Raw genomic sequence first — 27,500 nt, forward strand, 5'->3', positions numbered from 1 at the left:
AGCTTCATCAACGAGGAAACTGGCAGCTACAATAATGTCCACTGTCCAGCTCAGCCCATGGTCACCAACATGAACATGATTCAGAAGGCCATGTCCCCAGAAGTCTTCAGCAAGTTTAGAGAGATCCTGGGCTCCCTCCGACAGTACAATGTGGATTCCCGCATGGCCTACCTCTTGGTCCTGATCATTGTGTTTAATTGTGATGGCCAGGATGCTACGAGAGAGAATTTCCAGCGAATTCTGCAGCAGTACATCTTATGGAAGTATGGTGAAGTGTCAGGAACGCCTTTGTTTGATGGGTTGATGCGGACCTTGCAGGCCATCAGACGCCACTCAGAGCTGTTTGAGAGCATGTCTGTCCAGCGCCGGAACTTGATGTGTGCAAACATGCAGAATGTTATAAGGCCACAAATACCCATAGGGCAACTCACCATGTGTCGCCAGGATCTCAACCTTTCTGATCTGGATGTGAAGAATAAAGTTGACTCGCTGACAGGGGAACAGATAAGACAGATGTTAAACGGGATGGACATAGAGCAGATGAAGCAGATGCTGCAAGGCAATGGATTGGAACAGATGAAACAGATGTTGCAGAATATGGAGGCTGACCCTTCGCTGACAGATTTGGTCACAGAAGGCAACAATCCTCTGGTCCACTCCCCACCCTTGCACTGCAACTCCCCCCAGAGCATGGTCCAGTCCCCGCACAGCTTACTCCAGTCCCCACACTCCATGCTCCCCTCACCCCACAGCATGATGCAGTCTCCCCAGAGCATGATGCAGTCACCACACAGCATGATGGACTCTCCCCACAGTATGATCCAGTCTTCATCACCAGGCATGATGCAGCCCTCCAACATGAACCAAGGCATTCCCACCATGCTGGACATCTCCCACAACCTGAGCCAGAGCCCAAATGCTACTGTGTCTCAGATCATCAAGAGTTCAACCAATCTACTTAATAATTACCAGGACATGAAGCCTCCTGTGTCCTTCATGAATTCCCCACAGTCCCTTGAACTGTCTCAGAGCCCCATTGAGCTGCCAAGTCCCTCATCACACTCCATGAACCTGGCTCCCTCACCTGCTCCCTACATCCCAAACCAGGAGAGCTACATTGTTGAACATCACCCAACAGAACCTTCATATCCAGACCACTGCCAGTCTCCTATTGGTGATGCAGGGTACCTCAACCCACCCTCATACACCCAGACACCATACAGCCCTGCTCCGCTCTCGGAGCAGTACAGCAACACGTATCAGCCCTTGTTCTCCCCCCTGCCATACAAGGATGATGGCCAAAGCATCAGCAGCGGCAGTACTGCCAGTAGTAGTGGGGTCGGCCTGAGCCTCACCTCGAGCCTGACGTCACCCATCTCGTCCCTCCTGACATCCCCGACCCCCTCCCATTCCTCGCTCCAGGAGTCGGATAATAGCTTGTCAAACTACCAAGAGCCTGAACATGGTAACTCTCTTGGAGCTGCTCCTTAACTCCAAGGTGTTTAGAGACTTCATATGTGACCATCATATGTGTATTCCAAGCGAGTTCCTGCTATAGGTTCCGGCTGTAGAGATCATTACTAGATAATGTTGATTGTTGTAGCTTAGAGCCAATGTGACATTTATCATAGAGTGACCTCATCTCGCATACTGCCCAAATCCTCGCTCTAGAAGTTTCATGTGCAAAATTCTTATTTTTGATGTCTAAAGGCAAAAAGAATAAACTGATATAATTGCTGTGAAACAAAGTAGAAATTTGCATATAAGGTTTCTAAGTGACAATGATTTGTACAATAACCTTCCAAGTCCGGCCATAAACTCACAACTGAAGTATATTGCAAAGAACTTGCAAATATGTACAGGTTCTCATGTCTCAAGACATTTGAGTTGATGCTCCCAACTACCTACTTGTCTTCTACCTCACTCAACAGGTTACATGATTACAGAAAGTGTTAATGTTCCGATGATTTCCTTGTTATCGGTGTAGCTGTTTCCAGTCAATACAGTGAATGTGCTGAGCTTACCACTGCTGGGATATTTAGATTAGTTGAAGTTCTGCTCAGCTCTATATACTTGCTCTGAAGAAAAATATTGCTAGCCTGGACACACGTCCTTGTGAGAAGTTGAAGTTTTGGCCACAGTCATGTTGGGGTTTGGGATCCATGTTTGTTTATAGAGTTTGACTTTCCCTTTCATGAACTCTGTGAGGAGTTGAAACCTCTGTACAGTAAAAAGTTGTGTAATATGGACCAATGCCACTACAAGTGGTTTTGGTAGTGGAACATAGCTGTTGCAGTATTTTTTTTTCTTTTTTTTTGTAAATAGTATATGCAATTTAGACTGCAACATTTTTGTGTATGGCTGGATCAGTCATATAGCAGCTGGAAGTGCAAGTTAAAAGTAATGAATTTCTTGTCAATTTTGAAGCTGCTCTGTTACGTTTGAGCACCGCTGTATTGTGCTGGCAGACAAGGGTGAGTCCGGGACAGCATGCTGATGGAAAGCAAGAGATGGACCTAATTAAAAAAAATATTAATTGGCGAAAACTTAAACTGTGATATAAACTCTATATATATATTTATATTTACATTAAAAAAATAACAAAAAACAAAACAAACTATGTCATAGTATGTGTATCCCTGTTATTAATTTTTTGCCTATGTTTAAATTTGAAGGAAGGAAGGAAGAAAGCACAGGCAGTCTAGATTGGCATCATTAAAAGTCAGTGACGTAAAAATAAAAGTTCGTGGCTGATCATTACGTGATGTGGATAGCCCGAAGGAAGACAATGTCCTAAAAAAAAATAGATAATAATGATTATAAGGAAAAGAATGAAAGAAAAACATTATATAACATAGATGATGGAACAGATGTGGTGAAATCAGAAAGGTGTCCGAGCTTGGACGTTAATGATGAGTGAAAGGTTGTCAGCCACACATGTACGTGCTGCCACACACAGAACAGCTTCTCAAGATGGGAATGTCGTAGCCCCATGTGGTCAGTACAGTTTTCTCGGGGATTCAGGCACAATTATAAACTTTGTACTCGCTTCATCACATTTTTTGTGATTATGGGGCATTTTGTATGCATTTTTATCATTTTTTATATGCTGTACAGTGTTTATAAATATTAATTGTGGCTATCATTGCTCAAGTTTTTACTGTAATGGAGAGTACTCTAGCTTTATAGACAAGAAGTATTTATGAGAAAAAAATTATGCATGGTTAGTTTATCTTCTTCCTAAAGAAGAGAAAACACCCAAGCAAGCCCCAAGTGGTATATAGATGAGAAGGAAAAAGAGAAAAAAATCCCAATGGAGTTGCAACAGGGTTTTTATAACGTATATGATTTAATCAATATTGGGGAGAGGTTTCTGTGGCTAAAATTTCAGCTTGAGTTGTCCAACCACTCTAGCAAAAAAAAAAAACTTTCAACAAAATAAAAATATAGAAAAAAAAAATTTACTCACGTTTTCTGTTCACAAGGCCAAGGATAATGAGGGGGCAGCCATTGAGAAGACCATTGGTCTAGACACGCGAAAAGAAAAGGATAAAAAGGCCAAAGGGAGAAAGTGTTCCAACCCTTCTTCGTCCTAGCAAGATTTTTTGTGAAGAGAAGCGCAGGCTGTTGAAGAGCCTTGAAGCAGTTTTCAATTCTGGAAAAAAAAAGGATGTACAAAAACATCAATGAAAAAGGAATGAGGAGAAAATAAAAAACTAAAACAGAGAAATGAAAGCTAAAAGTAAACAGCAGCAACAGAATTCGGGATAGATTGCTCATCAGCACCACATTCGAGGGATGTTGGTGGGTTTGGTAAAATGACTTGTGCTCTCTTTCCCTCTTGCCAGGTCACTGCAAGTATTGTGAGATCAGTAACATGATACAATATCCCTTAGTGTATTTGGGTCTGCCATTTCGTTAAACAAAAAAAAAAGAACACTTCAGATATGGTGCCAAGAGCCACTCTTTCACCGACACCCAGTTCTCCGAGGCTTGTTGCTTGTCTCAGCGAGATGATCACCAATAACCCCTTGCCCCTCATATGAAGCTGCAAATGCACTGTAACAGCAACAGAAATGCTTGTGTCACCAACAAGAGCAAGAGAGCTTTGAGAAGGGACGTGCTGTGGTAGCCCCTTAGATGTCTAAACTGAATGGAAGGGAAGTGTCGTCTCTCTGGAGCTGAGTCAGCCAACTTGCCTGGGTTTTGGGCCGAGTCAGGATTGTGTGCATGCTGGCAAGGCCTTGGGCAGATGCGAACAGTACCATGTGACAGGCTTGTTGTTCGTGTACAGTGTCTTGTGTTGAATGCAACATACTGAATAGATAAACCCTGCATGTGAATGGTTAGGAACAGTAGTCCATCAGTCAGAAAGTATCTAAAATAAACTAGAATGGTTAAGAAATCTAATTGTCTGATGTAATGACAAAGGCACGATGATGTTTCCCAGTTAAACTATGTGGATCGCTTGCAAAGGCAAGAATAAAGCATAATAATGTGTATTATTATTACATCGGCATGTATTTTGTTGGACTACTATATATAAATATATATACATATATCTATTTTTTGCTGCGTGCATTTGTTGTATGTACATTATGAGCCACAGTGATAGGCTTCCATGGCATTTTGAAGGACAGACATTAAAATCCTACTTGTATGTACATATAATCATATATATTAGAGTTACAGTTTTTGTTGTCCATCTGACCTGATTCATAAACTCTTTAAATAAAAAGACAGGTCAGTCTAAAATCTCACACAAAGTAAAACTGTTCTGGTCCAACAGAGAAGTTGGAAGCTAAACTTGTATATTAAAAAAAAATCATGTGATACTGTCAAAATTCCAGTTTTTCCAGTGCCAAGGAAATCTAGCAATGTGTATCCAATCTTGTGATTAGAGTAGTTCACCAAATTTAAGGTTTTAAGTCCTGTGGCTCACAGCATATGTATGCAGTGCTGTCGTGCAACTTGAGCTCCATGGGATACAGAAAAAAAGATGTATATGTTATATATATATTTTCAAAATTGGTGAATTAACCTACATCATTGAGGTGTCTTGTTCCCTCCTTGTTATTGATCTACAGAATGTGCTCAATTAGGCTAACTGCTGTTGTCCTGCTGCCCTCAAGCACACACATCTTGGGACATGCGCCCCCTGATGGCACTGCTGGAGGGGAGACTATGGTAACCCAAATTCTTCATAGGTCAAACTGGTCTCATTACTATAATTAATATAATTTTTCACGCATGTCTTGCAACATTTTAAAAAACAAAAAAACTCCAACTTTCTGCAACATAAATCATATTCAGTGCTTTGATAAAAGCTAATATTTTTTTGTCTTGTTATATATAGGACAATAAACTTTTTAAGTCGTGTCTGCAGCTTACGTGGCCTGATCATTTGCTGGTTGGAAAAGTGGAATGCTATACCAAAAGCGGTAACCTGTATCACTTCCTGGAGCAGGCACTGAAGACGTACATAGGGAATGTGATTGATGCCCATCTCTCCTGTGACAGGGACTCGTGATGGAGACACACTAAAAGTATGATCAGGGGATGTAAGAAGCTGGTTAAGTGGTAGATTTCAAAAACAGATTCATAAGGATCTATTTTTTAATTTTCTTTTTTATTTATTTTTTTTATAATTTTTAATGTTTTGATGAAGTTTCACTTCTCATGTATAGCCAAAATTATAAGGTAATGGCTCTAAAAAAAAAAAGAGAATAACATTAGATTTGTTTTTTGATGTAAGGATTGTAAGTCTTTTAAAAAAGGAATGCAAACAGCCATGGCTACGAAACATCGAATAAGATTTTAAGTATAAGTAGGATGAAGACATGGTACATGTTTTCGTTGCCTGAGATTGTATGCATTTGTGTGGTCTGTTTCCAGACCAACTAGGCAGTTTGAACAGGTACAGGGACTGTACAAGTTCAAATATTCACTGTGATTGTTGGGTAAGTGTTTTATAAGGGTGTGTTGGAATAAAACAAGGGAAGAAAATGACAAGAGGAAAAGGGAATTAATAATTTGATAAAGGGAGTCACTTGACTCATACTAGCCAGGTAGACATGTAGTTACTACAAGTGCCTTCCTGGTCAGTATGTAGATGGGAACTCATACTCAATAGGGAATCAGTTCTCCAATCACACCCTGAAAGTATTGTTACTAGCTGAGTAAGTCTGAATGAGCACTGTGATTCACCAGGTGAAGGTCGTGCAAGCAGAGAGTTCTTGCTTGCACTTTGTAGCTAAAAGCATGCCTAGTGAGCAGTCCACGAGAACAAGAGTAAGGAATATTGAGATGCTGTTACCTTCCCCTCTCCCAAAGATACAATGAACCTTGTCCGAGGTTTTGAAATGGCACTTGAAGGCTGGCATGAAAGATATATATATATAAAAAAAAAAATAAAAAAAAAAACAAAAAAAAAAAATAAAAATAAAAAATAAAAAAAAGGACCTGTTTAACATTTTTACATTCATTCGTGTAACAACTTTTAGGTAAGCAAACTGTGTAGAGATTTTGAGAGAGTTTCATGAGTTATGTAATTTTACATATATGTCATCACCTTAGAATACACATGACTAGTTCTATGTCTTAAGGATTCTTGCCACATCCAGTATTAAGAAGAAAGATAAAAAACACAATAGTGAAAGTTATTACTATCTCATAAATGAATATAAGAAAGAAGATGAGAGAACAAGAGGAACCACTAAATTATTATAAACTGGTGATATGTGTGAACAAATCTAAGAGTGGATTAGTCATATATACATAGGTGGTGATGGGATGGTACATGTTTTCCTGGACATTAACACTCAATCAGACTGATGTAGAGTTGATCTCAAATATGTATAGTGCATGTCTATGCCTTGTGTTAGCAGACCACTGTCTCTGTAAAGCATCATGTGTTTTGCATTTTTCTATATACAAAATACAGAGGGATTAAAATTGCAGGATTCAAAAATCATTAATGTTAAGTTTTTCATATTCAAATTAATATTGGTTAGACAGTGCAATCTGTTTTATATAAGTGTGTGGGTAAAACTCGCAAGAGTTGAGCACTGACAGATGAATGTCCATTTGTGTATTAGTAGTATATTTTTCAGGTTCAATTTCATAACCACTTATCTCTTGCCCTTTAAAAAATGCACTGATTGAGATGAAATTAATTCACTATCTTCTTTACTTTTGCCATAACTGATTTGCCAATTGGGAGGGGGCAGACAACTCCATTCTTCTGTTCACTTATGAAATATATCCCTTCTACACCAATTAGTAGTGGAAACTGTACTATACTTAGCAGCAGCTGCACACAGATTCTCAATAATGTAAAGTTTTACGAAGTTGGGGCACATTCGGGTCTCTCTCTGCACTTGTTTATCGTAGGTGACCATTCTGTGTAAATTTGATTGTTACCACTATCAATACTAATTATTGTTATTACTGGTATACATAATCACCAATTTAAAGACTTCAGTAATTTAAAAATAACACAAATAGCAGCTATATTTATGTAAAAGGAAGAAAAGCAAGGATGACAATTTGATTAAAAATTCATTTCAAAGAAAATTCATATATAGGTATTGATATGTATAGGTTTTAGAACATGAAAACTGAAGACTAAGAGTTGATGATTATCAGGAGAATCAGCAGGTCTTCCCTCAAGACCGAAAGGCCTGAGGAACCTCTGCTGGCATAGCGACTGGCCAAGGAGGAGGTGACTGATCAAGAATTTAACTGGCGGAGGAGGTTGATTGAGGATTATACTGGTCAAGGAGAAGGTGAATGGCCAAGGAGGAGGTAACTGACTGGCGAGAGGGTCCTGTCATCTCCACATACGAGGCATGTGTTTGGAGCGGAATGAAATATTGTTGGAAGTGTAGGATGGGAGTTGTTTTCTTTACTTATTTCTTTATTAAATAAGGTATGGGGAGAAAGATTCCAGGTGGCAAAGAAAAAGTTCAAAAGAGGAAGGAAGCAAGGAATTGATAACACAAAAAGAATAAATCAAGCATTGGGGGAAGACCACCAGCTCTTCCTGTGTCATGTTTAAGACCCAAGGAAAGATGTGCATTGTGATACCGGCTGGATTTTTTTCTTCTTTTTTTACGCAGGTTTGTACATGGCCAGGGGTATTCCTTCCTGGTAATAATACGATGCTCACAAGATGCTCATGTGTATGTTTGTGTGTTTTAAAATAGAAGCTACGTATGTACAGGGCTACTCCTCTTAGTAATATTTTATGATTAATACACAAATAATGTTTAACCCGTGATCCTATGTTTGTTTCATGTGTCAGGAATCATGAGTAAGACAATAGTGCTGATGTAGGAATGTGATCTTTTTTTCTACATTTTTTTTTATATATATATATGATAATGTTCGTGTAGGTAATCACTATGAGCGCCCTGGATTGCAAAGTACAGTAAGATCCAGTTTAATCAAATAGCGTGATGTGTAAGGAAGAATTGTTTTGGTTTTAGCAGTGCAGACTCGGAGCACAATGCCCCAGTACCTCTTTCTAGCCCCAAGAGGAAGGTGCTGGTTTGGGAGAGCTCGAGTGGATGCCTTCCTTGTTACATTTTTTATTTATTTATTATTTTTTGTGATGTGTGGGGCCCAGTGAATTGTGGATAATTAGAATATAAACTAAGAAGGCAGATTTTTTTTTGTTTTTTATTTTTTGTTTTTTTTTGTCTTTTATTGATTTGATGCAGTCATTTTTGGCTCCTAGAGTAATTGTAATAAATTATAAACCATTGCCAGTAAGTCCTCGCCCCCACCCCCCATAAAAAAAGATTTTCAGAAAAAAAATCATTGGACTTTTTGTATATATATATTTAAAAACATAATCATGACCCTAGTAATTACTTTTGTTGTATGAGGCTCCTGCTAAATATCAGATATTGGGCAGAGCCATCGGCAGAGGTATTTCAAGGCCTCCTTCATTGGAGAGATAGGAAGGCACCACCAGGTGTGGTAGGCTGTGATATGACCCAGATATAGAGAATGTAAAGCAACTTTTATGATTATTATTATTATTAATCATTACTATTGTTTAATGTTTTTTTGTGGTGGTATGTATCACTATTAGGCTAGTTAAAACCTCTTCATCAAAATGAGAAGGAAATCCTTATCTAAGATTAGATGTAAATTATATCGTAGATGGAGCGTGAATTATGGATTCTAGAGAGAGAAAAATGAAAATTTCAGAGGTTCGAGGATCTAGAATAACTTTTTATATTTCTGTTGTACATGTATTGTCTTAGTGCTGCATTTACTTGATGCTTGTAGGGGAAAAAATAATTCTATTAGTTTTGGGAAAATATTGTAGGTATTTGGTTAATTTGCATTGAAGTAGTCATTTTCATCTTTCACCTTATATTTTCTATTCTTTTTTTTTTTTTAATTATTATTATTCCTTGTTTTTTTATATATATATAGGTATTAAGTCATTTTTTAATGTGTTGGTCTGCAAGTGTGTGGGCCAGAAATCTATATATAAGTAAGCTACACAGCCTGCAGAATGACATGAATGGCATCCTCAAGCCCTGATTAAATTTGCTTCGAAACAGGATTATAAAACAAAAAAAAACAAAAACAAATATATATATATATTGCTTAAGCATATATAAAGGCACTTTTTTATTTTGAAAAAAGTTCTTTTTTCTGGTACAAATCACTTAAAAAATAGAAAAAAACGGTCTCGTGCAATAATCAAAAAAAGGAAAAAAAAAGAAAGTAAAAAAATAATGATAACAAAAATAGACTGTTTATTGTACTTCCTCCCGATCATAGACAAGTCCTGGGATCATGTAACGGAAGCTGGGTCCAGTGTGTTTGGATGTGACGTCATCGAATTTGACGTCTTTGAATGTGGCGTCATTGTCTGCGTCAAGAACACCCCCCTCTCAACCACAGTTTTTTAGTCCTCCCCCTCCGATGTGCATCTCCCTTCATGCTCTCCATTATTCTTTTGTTTTAATGCATCTACAGTTATAGCAAGATTTTTTTTGTTTTGTTTTTCCCCAACTCTCCAGTGTTTATTTATTTCAGTGAAATCTTGAGGTACAAAGAATTGCAGGTAAATTTCAATGAATATACATCATTAGTGTTGTACAGCCTATTATTTACTGTGGCCTGATGCTCAGTGTTACTTAAACATAACCAGTGTGACTAGGTTGAGAAAATGGCTTCAGGATTTGGCCTTTTGATTTGTCTTCAACTCCCCCCCACATTCTTGAAAGAAGATGACATAAGGAAATTTGAATAACTGAAAGGGGAGTTGGCAAGATAAATGAAAAAAGGAAAAGAGAAGAAAGAAAAATCTGAGGTAATTTTCTCTCCCCAGTGGCTAAAAATAGTTAAAAAGCAGGTTACATATGTATCATTTATAATCAGTTATAGAAAGTTCTAGAAAGGGTGGAGCACAAGAGCAGCTTACATGCAGCATCATAAAGGAATCATGAGCATAGGACAGCCTTTCAGACAGTGCATCAAACCTTGCTCAAAGTGCGTATATAGATACTACCCGGTGCTTCCTGGCAGAGTTTTTGTCAGCTACATAGAAGAAAAAAAAACAAAAAAAAAACAATTTCGTACTAGATATCCATAAATTATGATAATTCCTTTTTTCCCCCTTTTTGAAGGAATAAGTTGAATTGTCACGAACCCCAGACACACTTAGGGAGAATACTTACTCTCGCATCAGCATGGTTTGTCACCGCAGCCCACAGCCGTCTTAAATATGGTGTTTTTTTTTTTTTTTTTTCTTTTTTTTCTCTCTCTCTCTCTTCTCGCCTGCTCAATAGTTGTCTTGGACCACGGATTAACACTGGCTGATTGTTTTGCTCAATTCTGCAGTTATTTGTGACAGGTTTTAGCTGTTTTGTTGGTCTTAGAGTATCCACTGTTGCGTTCACGAGAATACCTGGTAGCTTGAGTGACAAAGCTTGTATGTTTTTTCTTTTTGATTCAAGTGTATTTAAAGCTTTCCACAAAGGCAAGTACAGACTGTCACTGTTTAAAAACTTTTTTGTCTTCATGTGGAATTGAGTAAATATATTGCATACTATGAAGCTTTTATTGAAAGAAACTTATTTTTTATGATGATAAAATTCTAGATGTGCAGGTCTTGTTGTTTTCCAAAAGAGTGTTGATTCCTCTCATTCTCAAATACTGAACCCGTCATATATATTTTTATCTTTTTACGTATATATTATTGTCATCATCATTATTTTTTTCTAAGCTATGACTACATTATTGAATAAAGAATTTTAAGGAACAATGTACCCCAAGTCATGTCTGAGTGCATTTTCCACAAGCCAAATGGAGATGCAATTCACCTCAAAAGCTGTTTCCATGAATGTCCGATTATCTCTTGGAGAAAATTGAGACTCCTTAAGAGACCTTTTGTGGTAGGAAAACCAATCTCAAACGTGTCTCCGATAAAGCTATGGGTGTGTTTCATCAGAAGAAACCAATTGGCTTTAAACCTTGAAGGGATCCTTAACCTTAGGAAGAAGTCCCACTGATCTGCCCGTCAAGCAGTCAGGCAAGTTCACTCCTTCAATCTGTTTGGTATCTAAACTTTTCCAACACAGCCAAGGTCTTTTGATATGGTCATATAATAAACCCTGGGATGTCTTTTTGAGTAGTGTTTAAGTAAGACTTGTTATATTAAAAAAGAAAAGGAAGATTAGTAGCTCTTCGTATGATGCTTGGCAGCTGGCGTTGAGGCATGAGATGCTTTCAACGTTCATTAGTGAAGCTTGGTGGATGTTTGTCTCTCAGTGAAATGGATAACAAGGGCCTGCAAGCTTTATTAAGTTTCTGTTCTCAGAACTAAGCATTACACTTGTTGCTACTTGGGCTTCAACACTCCTCCAAAAAACAACAATGCTCTGAATTGGTAGCATTTTAGATGGACATAATATTCCCACAGAAAAAAAAGGAAGAATGTTATGTCTGACTCCCAATTTTTGGGGGTATATTAAAAATTGGCTACTCCCTTTTTTTTCTGTCATTATTATTTTTTTTATACAAACAATTACAGTTATGAATATATATAAGACTGCCTGTTCAGATACGAGTTTGAACTTTCAATGCTGTATGAAATAAGCCATTGAGAATATCACAACCAGTTAGGGAATCATATAATGTGTCTACCCTGATGTCTAAGTGGAAAGCTCGGAAAATTATTTATTATGTGTTTACTGTATATAATGATTATTTTATGTAAATTTTATCTGGATAGTCTCAATATTATATTTATTAAGATGGATGAATAAGTATACTCCTAGAGTGCAAAGCATTATCAGAACCACAGATAATGTCTCAATTTATAATAAAATGTTCTAAAGTCTAATTTTTGTGTATTTGTGTCCTTTCTACTTGTGAAATAACTTTCACACTGATAACAAAATCTAAAAAGATGAAAAGACAGTACACTGATGGAAAAATTAAGACAAAATAATCTGGTCATCAGTAAACCTTTATTAATATTGACCTGTCTATATCTATCTACATTTATTGCTAGAACTATTTCTATTCTTTTCTTTTAACCCATTGCAGACGGGGATAAATATGCTTGCCCAGCCTCCGGGATAAGTTTTATTTTAAAGAGAGACTGCTTGAAGCATTATAATTTGAACATTCCCACTCTCTTTCAGTCATTCATTGAAAAACTAGAGCGTTTTTTGTGTTTTGTTTTTTGTGTGTTTTATTGAGTTTAGAGACATATATGCCATATGACAGGCTCTACCAGTGCTGCAGTAGACTAAAATTGTAGTATATTATCCATATTAGCTCATTATTTTCTTTATACTCAGTGTGATAGAAGTATTGCTGTTTTATGGGAGGACAAAAGGCAACTATATTTTTTCGTATTTTTGTGCTGTCATGAACGAATACGAAACATATAACCACCTACAATAAAGATAAATAGAAGAGGTAAGGAAGAGGAATGAAACCTGTGCTTGTGACTGTGAGTGCCACAGTGAAAGGCATCCATATTGGCACAGGAGTACATTTTAGACACTGGGTATGGATTGAGTCATCTTCCTCTTCCCGTTCTGACTGCACATCCTTCATCGGCGGTACTTTTGAGCAAGAGTTCGTTAACTTAGTGTGTGTCATCGCTTTATAAAGATAGAGACCGTGGATGGGTGCCATTCAAGGCTCTCTCTCTTGCTGGTGCTAGGAAAAAGTGGTGCCATCTAGGTTTTGGACGTTAAGCTAGCACGGTATTACGGTAATTATAGTAATTATGACTGCAGTAGCCATCATCACTCATTCCTTTTTCATAGTAAAATAGAATAGCACAGTGATCCAAAATCCCCGAACGTCATGTACGTCAGGACGCCCGTTGTCAGGCCAAAGCTCCTACGTCGTGTATGTCATGACACCCGTCCGCTGTGGGTTAAAAATGTCATTGTATATTAAAAAGTGGCAACTATTATAAAGTTCTGATAACCATCTCTACTTTAACCCTCTCTGGACGGGTGGTACACTACGGTACTGCTCATTCAAGGGCCCGGTTGCTGGGTGGCCATATGGTGCCAGCCATTTAATTGATTTAAGCGTTCGAGAGCCCCGGCATTGTAACATGCAAGGCTGGAATGCCCCCGTCGTGATTGGGTTAATTCAAAAGTAAATATTTGCTAAAATAAGAAACTCTTCACCATGGAGGAAACAAAATAATATTGAAAACGTCATAATATTCACTGCTATATTACTGGAGATATTTGAATTATTATAGTATCTAAAACTTCACATTAGGAAGATTCAAGTGCCAATAATCACACTATTTCACATGAATGATTGTGTATTTTCATGCTTTAGAGGAAAGTGTTCTTAATAAGCTAAAAGGATGAGTGATAAAATTTATTTTGTAAAAACTTTAAGACAAGATTTAAGGATACCTTAAACTTGGAAATATAAAACATATTATGAAGAATCAAAATTCTAATGTTTAGAAGAATAAGATCACAGCCTATTGAAACAATTGTATCAATATAAACAGAAATACAGTAATAAGACAATTGTTTTGGGAACAAGCCCTTTTTTTTTTTTCTTTTTCACTTGTACTGTTTCAAACTTTTTTTTGTTCATTCTTCATTTCCTGTCACTTACCATGTACTATCATTAGTTTGGGTAACATGAAAAAAATATATTGATGATTATATTTCTCTCCCTCTTGTTTTCTATATTTATTTCCCAGAAATCTACTATGCAAAAGGAAAAAAAAATATATATATGTCTATACCAATCTACATTATCTATCTAAAGCAGCCTTTGATTGCACATAGTCCATAAATTTTGTTATGATGAAGAAATAAATTAGATATCAATTGATATCAGTTTTGAGACACTTACAATTGATGAAATTTTGATGACTTCATACTCAAAAAATGAAATCTTGCCCTTCAGAAACTGGCAATGCATTTAAAACTCTTTGAGACATAAGACTTTAGAAGATATAGTTATCATAACCTATTAATGCATAAATAGAAAAGCAAGTAAATAAAAAGTATTAATCAAACTTTAACCATTCGTGCTGGTTGACGTCCTATCACGAGGTCTAAAATTGTCCCCAGACCTAGGTGATGTCCTGAGACGTTGTGCATTTACTCACTGAATTCTGGAAGGGGCAATGTGGTGTGCTGAAACATCAGCAATAGATTGCTAGATTGTTCTCACATATAATCATATTACATAATTTCTTAGACTGTTACTTTACTTTAGGTGTTCGAGTGTCATAATATGAGACATAATATTTAAAAATACGTCACAGAAAACTACGTGATATTGGTGACATCATGGTAATTTCTGCCTCTTGATCGGTTGAATAAAAAGATCAAAGTCGAAAAACTATTGTAAAATCAAATGTGTTTGGCCGGGAAATAAAATAAAGTAAAAAAATCACTAATGCAATATTACTTCTAATTCTTGATTACCCGTGATGTCACATCACGTCACGTCACGTCACGTCATGAGGTACATGTACATACTCATATGCACTTGTATGATTATTCATGTTGTTGTTCTTTTTGTTTTGGTAAAAAAAGAATATAAAACATGTTTTTTGATGCCTACCTAAGAGATTGCTTCCACTTTCCTTTGGTATTTTGACATAGAAGTGAAGAATATAGGTAAAGTTCAATCAAATAAAACTAAAAATGCATTACTGTAACATGTTTTTCTACTAAAATAACTCCTCTGAACAAGGCAATATTTTTACATGCCTTTACATTGTAGATGAATGCATGAAAACCATAAGAATTGGGTGGGTGAAAAACGCTCTGAGAGGATCAACTTGGCCCGCGCAGCAAGAAAACACCTTAACATGAAGCGCTGCGCGCTCGTTATCTTTCCAGCGTAAGTGGGAGTAGGCGAAAATACGTCCCGTTATGAATGGGTCAAAATATGCATAAAGAAATAATCCTGAAAAAGTACAAAAACTTTAACAGAAAATACCAGACAAAATTAGAAATAAAGCAATAAAAAAAGAGAGGAAATGTAACTATAAATATGAAAAAATCATTGCAAGTAAAAGCAAGAGTGCAATTATGGAGAAGATAATCAAACAATGATTAATTAATATTTCTTTTTATTAAATCTTTAAAACAACAACCCATTATCTTTCCACAAAGTATAAATTACATTACACAGTATAATGCCCTACACTACCCATTTACAAAATACAACATCACAAAAGATTGCTTTCAAATGAACACTGTTGTTCTTGTCAGTACACACTGATAAATAATAAAAATAATAAAAATAAAAATTGGTAATAATAATATTAACAATGATCATAATTCTAATAGATATTGGAATCATACCTATACTGCCATTAATGATATTAACGACAACATGGAGGTACATCATTTATAATCACAACCAAAATTCTTGAATATTAATAAACTGATCTTTTTTACTTAATTGAAGATGCAACTATTTTCCAATCATATTTTTACACATGACTTAGTTTGTTTCTGAATATAAAATCATCACTTAAAACCCGCCATGAAACTTTTCAATAACAAAGCCTTTAATATATGAAAAAAAAAATAAATAAATAAATATGTAATTCAACAACCTAAGTTGATCTCCCTTGTGTTCAAATACAAAAATATATACACATTTCTTTTCTTTCCATATAATCATTATATTTATGCCTCCCTCTCTACTCTTTATAAGAAGTTTGAAACATCATGGTTTATAAGTTATGGAAAATGAAATGCTTTGAGCTAATTTTACAAATTCCTCCTAAATCACAAGTTTAAAATATATATCTGCCTTTGGTCAAGAATGGAGAAATCTTGTGCATAATGTATTAATAAATAAGAATAGAATTATGTATTTCTGAGAATCTTCAATTTTTTTCTTTTTCTTAAATTCTATCATTAACAATTTAAGAATGTGAAACAAGTTGTCCCTGTTAATTCTTTAAAACGTTCTGTTTGCAACACATATTTGTGGAATGTAACTAGAGCTGTTTTGTTGTTCTTAAAACTCTTAAATGCATTGTGGAATATTGTCCTTTCTTTGAGCAAGTACATTTCCAAAAAATTAGACATCAACTGACAACAAAATCTGTGCTACAACTGGGCCTCCTGTGCTAATGTTCTTTCTACTAATTTCTGAATAAATTCTAAAACTCATTATGAAAATTATCATCCTTCTTTCTGTTTCCAATTCACACAAACAGGATGAACAGTACAAAATGTTGAAATGTAAATACTGAAAGATAATGTTATCTGATTCATTTATTTTCTTCTTTTCATAATAATGATCAAAAATTTATAGAACAACTGCAATGACTTAAAATCCCATTTCTCAAATGTAATTACTCTATGAATTCATGTTTTTATCACAAAAGTCATCACATATCAAACCATTCTTAAATATTAGACAACAAAGATATACATAAATAAAATCTTCTTTTCACATATACATACACACCTATGTAAAAAAAACAACGTGGAACACCTTTGCGTGGAATACTTAGACGGCTTTGAACGATTCAATCCAACCATTTACCATTACAACTCGTCTTTAACCCCTGTGCATGCATTCGTCACCTCATAGCAGAGTGCTTCCTGAGAATCTTCAATGTCGCCCTCCGCATTCTCCCTGAAGTGCGCCACCAGCTCGTCTTCAAACTCCTCCACAAGGGTGTTGCAGTGGAACTCCAGTCCTTTGTTGAGGTCAGGGTCTTGCACCATCTCATACTCTCCGAAGCGTGGGTTCATGGCTCCGTTCACCACCAGCTTGATGGCTTCCAGTCGGCCCGTCTCCTTGTGCCGGGCCTGGGCATAGTCCTTCATGCTCTCACACACTGTCTCCAGGAGCTCCATCATGTGGAGCTGCAATGAGGTATGCATTGTGAGGAAACAGTGATGAAACAGAAATAGAAAAAAAATATAAATAATAATAATAATAATAAATAAATTTAAAAAATAGCAAACAACTATAAGACATGGAAATTGCAAGACAAAAGAAATGGTCATGGATGCACACAAACACACACACACACATGAGGATGTCAATAAACAGTAGTCATTTCACTTTTACTCTCTCTAAGATCTATGAATAGCCATAATAAAAAGTTTCGTATTAACCCATTGCAGACGGAGCTAAATTTGCTTGCCTAGCCTCCAGGATAAGTTTTATTTTAGAGAGAGACCGCTTGAAGCAATATAATCTGAATCATCCCACTCTTTCAGTCATTCATTGTTTTTGTGTTTCTTTTTTTTGTGTGTTTTATTGAGTTTAGAGACTTATAAGTGCCATATGACAGGCTCTATCAGTGCTGCAGTTGACTAAAATTGTAGTATATTATCCATATTAGCTCATTATTTTCTTTATACTCAATGTAATAGAAGTATTGCTATTTTATGGGAGGACAAAAGGCAACTTTATTTTTTCATATTTTTGTGCTGTCATGAACAAATACGGAACATATAACCACCTACAACAAAGATAACAAGAAGAGGTAGGGAAGAGGAATGAAACCTGTCCTTGTCACTGTGAGTGCCACAGTGAAAGGCATCCATATTGGCACAGGAGCACATTTTAGACACTGGGTATGGATTGAGTCACCTTCCTCTTCTCGTTCTGCCTGCACATCCGTCATCGGCAGTACTTTAGAGCAAGGGTTCATCAACTTAGTGTGTGCCATCGCTCTATAGAGACAGTGCTTGCTAGAGACCGTGGATGGGTGCCATTCAAGGCTCTCTCTCCTGCTGGTGCAAGGAAAAAGTGGTGCCATCTAGGTTTTGGACGTTAAGCTAGCACGATATTATGGTAATTATAGTAATTATGACTGTAGTAGTCATCATCACTCATTCCTTTTTCATAGCAAAATAAAATAGCACAGTGATCCAAAATCCCCGAACGTCATGTACGTCATGACGCCCGTTGTCAGGCCAAAGCTCCTACGTGATGTATGTCATGACACCTGTACGCAATGGGTTAAAGATTCAATTAATGATTAAGACCTATGAAAGAAACTGGCAAAAAGATGAAAAAGATAAATCATTAATGGTGACAGATATATATTATTAGGCTTCCTTAACCCATTCACGACGGGATGTATTTTCGCCTACTCCTGCTTCTGCCAGGATGATAACAAGCATGTCAAGCTTAACTCTCAGAACGTTTTTCACCCACCTTATCCTTATGGTTTGCATGGTTGTGTCTACAACGTAAAGGCACGTAAAAATATTGACATGTTCAGAGGAGTTATTTTAGTTGAAAAACATGTTACAGCAATGCTTTTCTAGTTTTATTTTATATTCTTTACTTCTATCTGATAACACCTAGGAAAGTGGAAGCATTCTTTTGGTGGGGTATCAAGATAGATGTTTTATACTTATCTTTTTTTTGTTTTTGTTTTTTTTTCAAAACAAAAAGAAGAGCATTATAAGTAATCATACATGTACATACAAGTATGTACTTGTACCTCGTGACATGACATGACGTGATATCACAGGTAATTGATAAATCAGAAATAGTATTATATTATTATCATTTTTTTTTTCTTGGCCAATCACATTTTATTTTACAATATTTTTTCGACTTAAATATTTTTCTTCAAATGATCAGGAAGTACAAAATACCATGATGTCAACAATATCATGTACTTTTCTGTGATGTCATTTCTTTTTTTAACCCATTGCGTACGGGTTTCATGACAAACATGTTGACACCAATTAGGCCTCAAAGATGGGAGTCGATGCATACATGATGCGACATCGGGATTTGCTCACAGTTGAAGCGCGCACACAGTCATGAAGTATCATGGCTGTAACAGCGTTAGCTCAAGAGCTGCAGGGTTCCAAAGTCAACCTAAACCCACATTTTATGTTGGATTTATGGAAAATATTGTTTGGGCTAGTCTGCGCTACCCAGAGGGAGGAGAAAACCCTTTCCTCGTCCCTCTAATTTTTAGTCAGTGCTGCTAGTGTCGTAGACCACCCGTCCTGACGACCAATTAGGTTGTTAGGCACCCCGTCCGCAATGGGTTAAATGTTATATCATATTCTATGACATTCAAACACCTAAACTAAAATATCTAAGAACAATCTAGTATTCTTTTGCTGACACATCAGCATGTTGCAAATGCACTGCTTGGAACTTGGCAAGAGAATGCATGTTTCAAGAAGTCACCCGGGTCCAGGGATATTTTCCAACCACGTGATAGGACATCAACCGATGTGAATGGGTTAATGGTAGGATGTACAAATAAAATAAAGAAAAATATAGAGTATGGCTGCACTTCATATAAGCCTATCTGTGTAAGCATATATGTATAAGTATAAATGTCACATAATATGTCTCAAAATAGTCAGATATGAATGGACAAATAGCAGCTAAAAGAATGAGGATGAACTATTTCTTTATGTAACAATGATATGAATTGTGCTTTCTACAGCAAGAAGTAAGAATACTTCCAATGTAGAAGCTAACCTGATGCCTCGACTTCATGGACAATCCAAGCGCATTTGTTATGGGTATGAGCATGTCGCTACAGCATCTGTTGTAAACACCTACTTTGATGTACTCTAATAACTGCCAAAGAATTCTTAAAGGTGAAAACACAACCTTCAAAGTGTGCCCATCATCAGTGATATGTTCCATTCCGTGTCAAAAAGCTTTCCTCACCAATTAACCCATTCACAACAGGATGTATTTTTGCCTACTCCTGCTTAAGCCAAGAAGATAACAAGTGTGTGACGCTTGGTGCCGGGGTGATTTCCCACTGTGTGGGGCGTTTTTCACCCACCCTATTCTTATGGTTTTCATGAATGTGTCTACAACGTAAAGGCACATAAAAATATTGCCCTGTTGAGAGGAGTTATTTTAGTCAAAAAACATGTTACAGCATTGCTTTTCTAGTGTTATTTCATTGAACTTTGCCTATATTCTTCACTTCTATCTGATAACACCGAGGAAAGTGGAAGCAATCTCTTAGTGGGGCATCAAAAACATTTTTATGCAATTTTTTTTTTTTTTTACCAAAATGAAAAGGAAGAACAATGTGAATAATCATACATGTACATATGAGTATATACATGTATCATGACGTGACGTGACGTGACATGACATGATATCACAGGTAATCAACAAATTTTGAAGTAGTATTACATCAGTAATTTTTTACTTTATTTTATTTCTTGCCCTATCACATTTGATTTTGCAATAGTTTTTTGACTCGGATCTTTTTATTCAACCAATCAAGAAGCAGAAATTACCATGATATCATCAATATCATGTAGTTTTCTGTGACATTTTTAATTTTTTTTATTTATATCTCATTTTATGACATTCAAACTAAAGTAACTGAGTCTGAGATCTAGCGATCTATAGCTGACATTTCAGCCTGTCACAACTGCCCCTCCTGGAACTCGGCGAGAAAATGCACAGCGTCTCAGGGCGTCACCTGGGACCGGGGATATTTTCCAACCACATGATAGGATGTCAACCAGTGCGAATGGTTAACAATCAGCCTTCAACTTCGTTTTTTTTTGTAGTAAAATTTCTTCTTGCAGTTGTGCAAGAAGTCATACAGATTATATAAGAAAAATGACATGTGTCAAAATGGTTTCAGAATTCATGTAACAAGAATGGCTAATTTGCATTCCTAAACCTCCCCCCCCCCTTCCACTTATTGGGAAAGTTTGCTATTCTGATTTCTGGCAGTATAAAAACATTCTAATCAATGCACAGAAGTACCTAATTATCACACATTCTTTCTTTTTCTTTTAACCCATTGCATATGGGTGGCATGACATACATGACGTAGGAGCTTTGGCCTGATGACAGGCGTCATGACGTACATGACGTTCGGGGATTTTGGATCACTGTGCTATTTTATTTTGCTATGAAAAAGGAATGAGTGATGATGGCTACTGCAGTCAAATTACTATAATTACCGTAATATCGTGCTAGCTTAACGTCCAAAACCTAGATGGCACCACTTTTTCCTACCACCAGTAGGAGAGAGAGCCTTGAATGGCACCCATCCACGGTCTCTAGCAAGCACTGTCTCTATAGAGCGATGGCACACACTAAGTTGATGAACCCTTGCTCTAAAGTATCGCTGATGAAGGATGTGCAGGCAGAACGAGAAGAGGAAGGTGACTCAATCCATACCCAGTGTCTAAAATGTGCTCCTGTGCCAATATGGATGCCTTTCACTGTGGCACTCACAGTGACAAGCACAGGTTTCATTCCTCTTCCCTACCTCTTCTTGTTATCTTTATTGTAGGTGGTTATATGTTCCGTATTCGTTCATGACAGCACAAAAATAAGAAAAAATAAAGTTGCCTTTTGTCCTCCCATAAAACAGCAATACTTCTATCACATTGAGTATAAAGAAAATAATGAGCTAATATGGATAATATACTACAATTTTAGTCAACTGCAGCACTGATAGAGCCTGTCATATGGCACATTAAGTCTCTAAACTCAATAAAACACACACACACAAAAAAACAACAACAAAACGCTCTAGTTTTACAATGAATGACTGAAAGAGAGTGGGATGATTCAGATTATATTGCTTCAAGCGGTCTCTCTCTAAAATAAAACCTATCCTGAAGCTAGGCAAGCAAATTTATCCCCGTCTGCAATGGGTTAAGGAGGCAACTGGCTATAAGAATAATAAGGAGAATTATAATGATGCTAATAACAATGAAGAATAAGTAATCATGTAAGTATGTAATTCACTACAACAATATCTTTTGCTACATTATGTATATCAAGGAGAAAAAAAAAGTGTGAATGCTGTTGCTGTCTACTTTTCTGAAAGTTTAAAAAAGTTGATGTAAAAATCAATTTAAAAAAATTTGCCAAGAAATAAAGTTATATCTCAGTTTTTCTTCACTATCAATATAAGTTCCAAATATTAACCCAATGCAGACAGGGTGCCTAACGACCTAACTGGTCGGCAGGGCAGGCGGTGTATGACACTAGCGGCACCTGCTAAAAATTAGAGGAACGGGGGGAAGAGTTTTTTCTGCCCTCTGGGTAGCGCAGACAAGCCCAAACAATATTTTTCCATAGATCCAAAATAAAATGGGGTTTAAGCTGACTTTGGAACCCTGTAGCTCTGGAGCTAACTCTGTTGAAGCCATAATACTCTGTGACTGTGTGCGTGCTTCAACTGTGGGCAAATCCCGTTGTCGGTTATGTGCGCATTGACTCCCGTCTTTTAGGCCTAATCGTTGCTGACATGTATGTCATGACACCTGTACGCAATGTGTTAAGAAATTACATTTTTGCATACAGCACAGGCAATAAGAACAGCAATATAGCAACTCTTAAGGCAATATGTCCATGAATATCAATCTCTAAAATCAAACAAAATAACCACTTGATAAGACTGATAAGGGCATAAATGTCATGGCAAGTTTCAGAGTCTGATGCAAAATTCCTAACCAGTGAGTGAGGAAGCAGCTGCTGAGTAATTATGGGATCAGGGTGTCAAATATGCAGGTGTTTCAAGTGGCCACCAGGTAGTACACTTCACTAAACCACACACACACACACACACACATATGCCACACACAGACAGACACACACACACACACATGCCACACACAGACACACAGACACACACACGCCACACACACACACACATATGCCACACACAGACACACATACACACACACACACACACACACACACACATATGCCACACACAGACACACACAGACACACACACACATATGCCACACACAGACACACACAGACACACACACACACACACACACACACACACACACACACACACACACGCGCGCCACACACACACACACACACACACACACACACACACACGCCACACACACACGCGCGCCACACACACACACACGCCACACACACACGCGCGCGCCACACACACACACACGCGCGCGCCACACACACACACACGCGCCACACACACACACACACACACACACACACACACACACACACACACACACACACACACACACGCCACACACACACGCGCGCGCCACACACACACACACACGCGCCACACACACACGCACACACGCGTGCGCCACACACACACACATACACACACACGCGCCACACACACACACACACACACACATGCACGCCACACACACACACGCCACACAGCACGCGCCACACACACACACACACACGCGCGCATCACACACACACACGCGCCACACACACACACATACACACACACGCGCCACACACACACACACACACACACATGCACGCCACACACACACACGCGCACGCGCCACACACACACGCGCGCGCGCCACACATGACACACACACACACACACACGCCACACACACACACGACACACACACAAAAATAAAACAGTATGGTTTGTCTCTTGTTGACAATACTTTCATGTATCAGTATTTGTGCTATACATAATAATAAATAAATGAATAAACAGGAAAAAACACAAAGACACACACAACCAGATGCTGAGTAATCATGGGGTCAGACATTCAGGTGTTTCAAGTTGCCACCAGGTAGTACACTATACTAAACTTTACCACACTAAATACAAACAAACAAATAAATATATTAAACACACAAACACACACACACACACACACACACACAAAAAGAATTTATAACTTCTTTTATCATTGATAGCTATGCTTCTTCTTTTAACAAGTTTATAAAACATAAAATATCAATCACAAGAAATAAAAGATATACTCTTTATATTGTTATGGTCCTCTGCTATTATTTGCTATCATTAGAATGATAGCGAATAATAGCAAACAACATCCACATTTACAGTGAACTATGAGGAGGAGGAGGAGGAGGAGGAGGAGGAGGAGGAGGAGGAGGAGGAGGAGAAGAAGAAGAAGAAGAAAAAAAAAAAAAAAACTAAGACAAATCTTCACCCTAACTATTTGAACTTCATGTCCACATTAATAGGTGTTCTGACTCGCCTTCCCATGTCGAATCAAGAAAATAAAAATGGTCTCATGAAAGGAAAGAGTCCACAATAAAAGTGTGCCTGATTCTTAAAAAATGCTCTCCCATCATACGATAGATGCCATAGTTATCAGGTTGAGCGAGAAAAAAATAGATAAGAGCATGAAGCTCATTTATCAATATTATTAATTACCTTTGTTCTCAAATGAAAAGCAAATATAGTGAGGCAGGATATGAATAGTGATCTTGATTAATTAACACAAAGAATAATGTGAAAAAAAACAGAAAAGGAACAGAATAAATAAAAGATGAAGCATATGAAGTGGAAGTAAGGACTTGGGGGAAAAAAAAGCATAGCTATAAAAATTCAAACATATTCAATTGCTATTCATACCTGCCAAACTCCCTCTGCAATCTATCTTTCAACATCCATCCAGTGCCAACTCACCTCCGAGCCAGCGTACTTCACCGACGACAACTTCTGCTTCCCGTCTGCATCGATGCGATACGAGCCAACGTTGATTTTTTTCCTGGGATCAACCTGCAAAATGAACCATGTATATTAAGTCTCCATATCAAAAAATGATGTATAAAAACTATAGGCTATCATGAGCTTACCTTAAGAAATTCTAACCTCTTTTGCAATTCAGTTATGAAAAGAAACTATGTATATATGCAAGATATAATAATTATAATAATAATGATAATCATAATTATAATAAAAATAATAACTCTATTTATTAAAATGTATGAACAACAGCAATAAACAAATAACATTTAAAACTTTTATTTCTGCACTATTTAATACTGCACTTCAAGAAATCCCATGTCATCCTTCAACTGATATCAATACACTTATTTGTAAGATTACAAAACACTTATGAGACTAACAGATAACAGCAATAATACCACCTTGGTACATCCTTTCACTAATCTATTGTTTATTACACATTTCTTTACTTGTCTACTGATCTATTCATTGATTCATTTGTCTATCCATTTATTAATCTCATACCTATTTCATCCTATCTCCATTTCAGTAAAGACAGGTAAGACAAATCAAACGGTATTCAACTTAAACAAGAATATATTTCTATATAATTTTATTCACAACATTTTCGTCAAATGAGAAGAGTACAGATTCACAAAACACACTAAATTAAGTGCATCTTAATATATGCGAAAGATAAGTGTGTCTACATTAAGTGCGCACCAGTGTATAATCAGTGTAACTTACCTGAGAAATGGAACTGTGGAGCTCGTTAATTAGACTGCGACAGACGGCACATTTTACAACCTGATGACAAGATAAACTTATAAATAAACTAAACTCTAAGTAAGAACAAGTTAAAAAAAGAAACATATACATGTAAGTTATGTAAATGAGACTTTAAAATCTTCATCTTCAATACTGATCAGAAAAAGAATTTAAATATTCACCATAATTATTAATTCTGAATATCTATCACATAACCTACATGTAAACATCTACTTTAGTCCTCAATTGTAATACTGATTATGTAAAGTTTCACTGCAAATATTAATAAAATATCAATTATAAATACCAAAATCAAATATTCCACACGACATACTGAGATTTACCAATAAATGACAGGCATTTTACATGGGGTCGGATCACTTTTCTACTGCATTTTCCCTCTTTTTGAAATTTAGCTATCTATGCCTAATACCAAATACTAATCAGCCTATATCATATATAAACTTACATATCAAGCCATAAGTCAAGAAAATAAAAGAAAACGCACACATCTTAAGAGACCCAGCCCAGGCCGAAGATCTTCAAGATGTGGCCCATCTCAGAATAGTTAAGAAATGTCTCAATCATTCAAGTCATTAATCAACAAAACATCACCTGGAATTCCCTATCCCCTTGGCCTCACCTGTGACTTGGGTGGCTTTGACGCCAACGCAGCACTGGCCCCCAGGAGAAGCAGCAACAGATGGAAGCCCAATGATGCCATTATTTAAGCTGGAAGTATTTGTTATTTATCATTTACGCCATCCTCTAGACAAAAATAATGATCTTGGATTATCAATTATCCTTAATCATGTATTGCAATATAATGTAGGATTGTATTTAATTTTTTCTTAGATTTCAAGAGGTAATGTGCTGTGTATGAATACATATAACACCATTATGAATCTATATACATACATACACACAATGTATAACAAACAATGCATACAGTACACAAAAATTGCTGACACTATAAAAATTATGGGCCAGCATACCACCACCATGCATATTCTGGCAAAATAGATCTTTTCCTGGTTTCCTGTCTGAGGGCAAATTGCCAAGGCAATCTATCAGCTCTGTCTTGCCTGAATATATGAGCCAGACGTCTGTTGACTGGTAAATTTGGATAAAGATGTAACCAACCCTCTAGGCACAACACGATCTTTTTCTGGTAGTTTTCGTTGTGATTTGTACAGTTTTGCTACTCATTTCCATTGGAAACCTCTCACGAAAGAACAGGGTTTTATGGTGTCACGTCATAATTAAAGGTACGTCATGCCGAAAGGTTTGTTTTTTCCCTACGGGTGGTTGTGCCTTTATTCAATAATACATGTTGGCTTTTGCCCAAGCGCTGAGGCAACGCATAGGCCAGTGGCACATGCTTGTAATATGAACCCACAACTATTTTTTGGTTTTAATCTTTCATTACAATACTAATAGGCCTGGGAAAACCAATAATTTTATTTGTAAAAGGGAATTCATTATTCCAAATCTATAATGATAGATATAAAGACTTTTAAACAGGAAAACTTTGAACCAATGAATATTTGCTATCATAAATTGATCAATTGTAATAGATTAAGGTAAATTTTCCGAATAACGCCGCGTTACGAAATACCACAAAAGTGGTATCGATGGATTCCTCTCAACCTCTACTATTCATATATAGTGAAATTAATGAGCGCTTGCACCCCTGAAGCCCACAATCTGGTGAAATTCAAACATGGCTGTGTTTAAAGGAATTACCTGCATGTGCTGTTATGTTCTCTCAACAGAT

The 27,500-nt window shown here is 36.9% G+C and overlaps 2 protein-coding genes across 3 annotated transcripts in view; one reads left to right on the forward strand and one right to left on the reverse strand.

The window, feature by feature from the left end:
• Positions 1-5,378, forward strand: part of LOC122264036 (uncharacterized) — a gene marked incomplete at its 5' end in the record, with an annotated part of 13,271 nt that extends 7,893 nt beyond the window's left edge. The window contains 1 exon segment of the mRNA XM_043032671.2: positions 1-5,378. This exon segment is cut by the window's left edge and continues 769 nt beyond it. Within this exon segment, the coding sequence (XP_042888605.1) occupies positions 1-1,491 (1,491 nt within the window). The 3' untranslated portion in view covers positions 1,492-5,378.
• Positions 5,379-15,599: 10,221 nt separating this feature from the next.
• The window catches only part of sel (canopy family protein seele), a 12,612-nt gene continuing 711 nt past the window's right edge, over positions 15,600-27,500 (reverse strand). For both annotated transcript variants that reach the window (XM_043032670.2, XM_043032669.2), the window contains exons 2-5: positions 26,367-26,455; positions 25,703-25,762; positions 24,914-25,006; positions 15,600-17,378 (exon numbers count right to left, since the gene is read on the reverse strand). In XM_043032670.2, the coding sequence (XP_042888604.1) occupies positions 17,055-17,378; positions 24,914-25,006; positions 25,703-25,762; positions 26,367-26,447 (558 nt within the window). In that variant the 5' untranslated portion in view covers positions 26,448-26,455 and the 3' untranslated portion in view covers positions 15,600-17,054. The remainder of the gene's footprint in view (positions 17,379-24,913; positions 25,007-25,702; positions 25,763-26,366; positions 26,456-27,500) is intronic.

Source organism: Penaeus japonicus, unplaced genomic scaffold (genome assembly GCF_977035675.1).
Source record: "Penaeus japonicus unplaced genomic scaffold, GWHDUDI00000001_assembly GWHDUDI00000022, whole genome shotgun sequence".
NCBI lineage: Eukaryota > Metazoa > Arthropoda > Malacostraca > Decapoda > Penaeidae > Penaeus > Penaeus japonicus.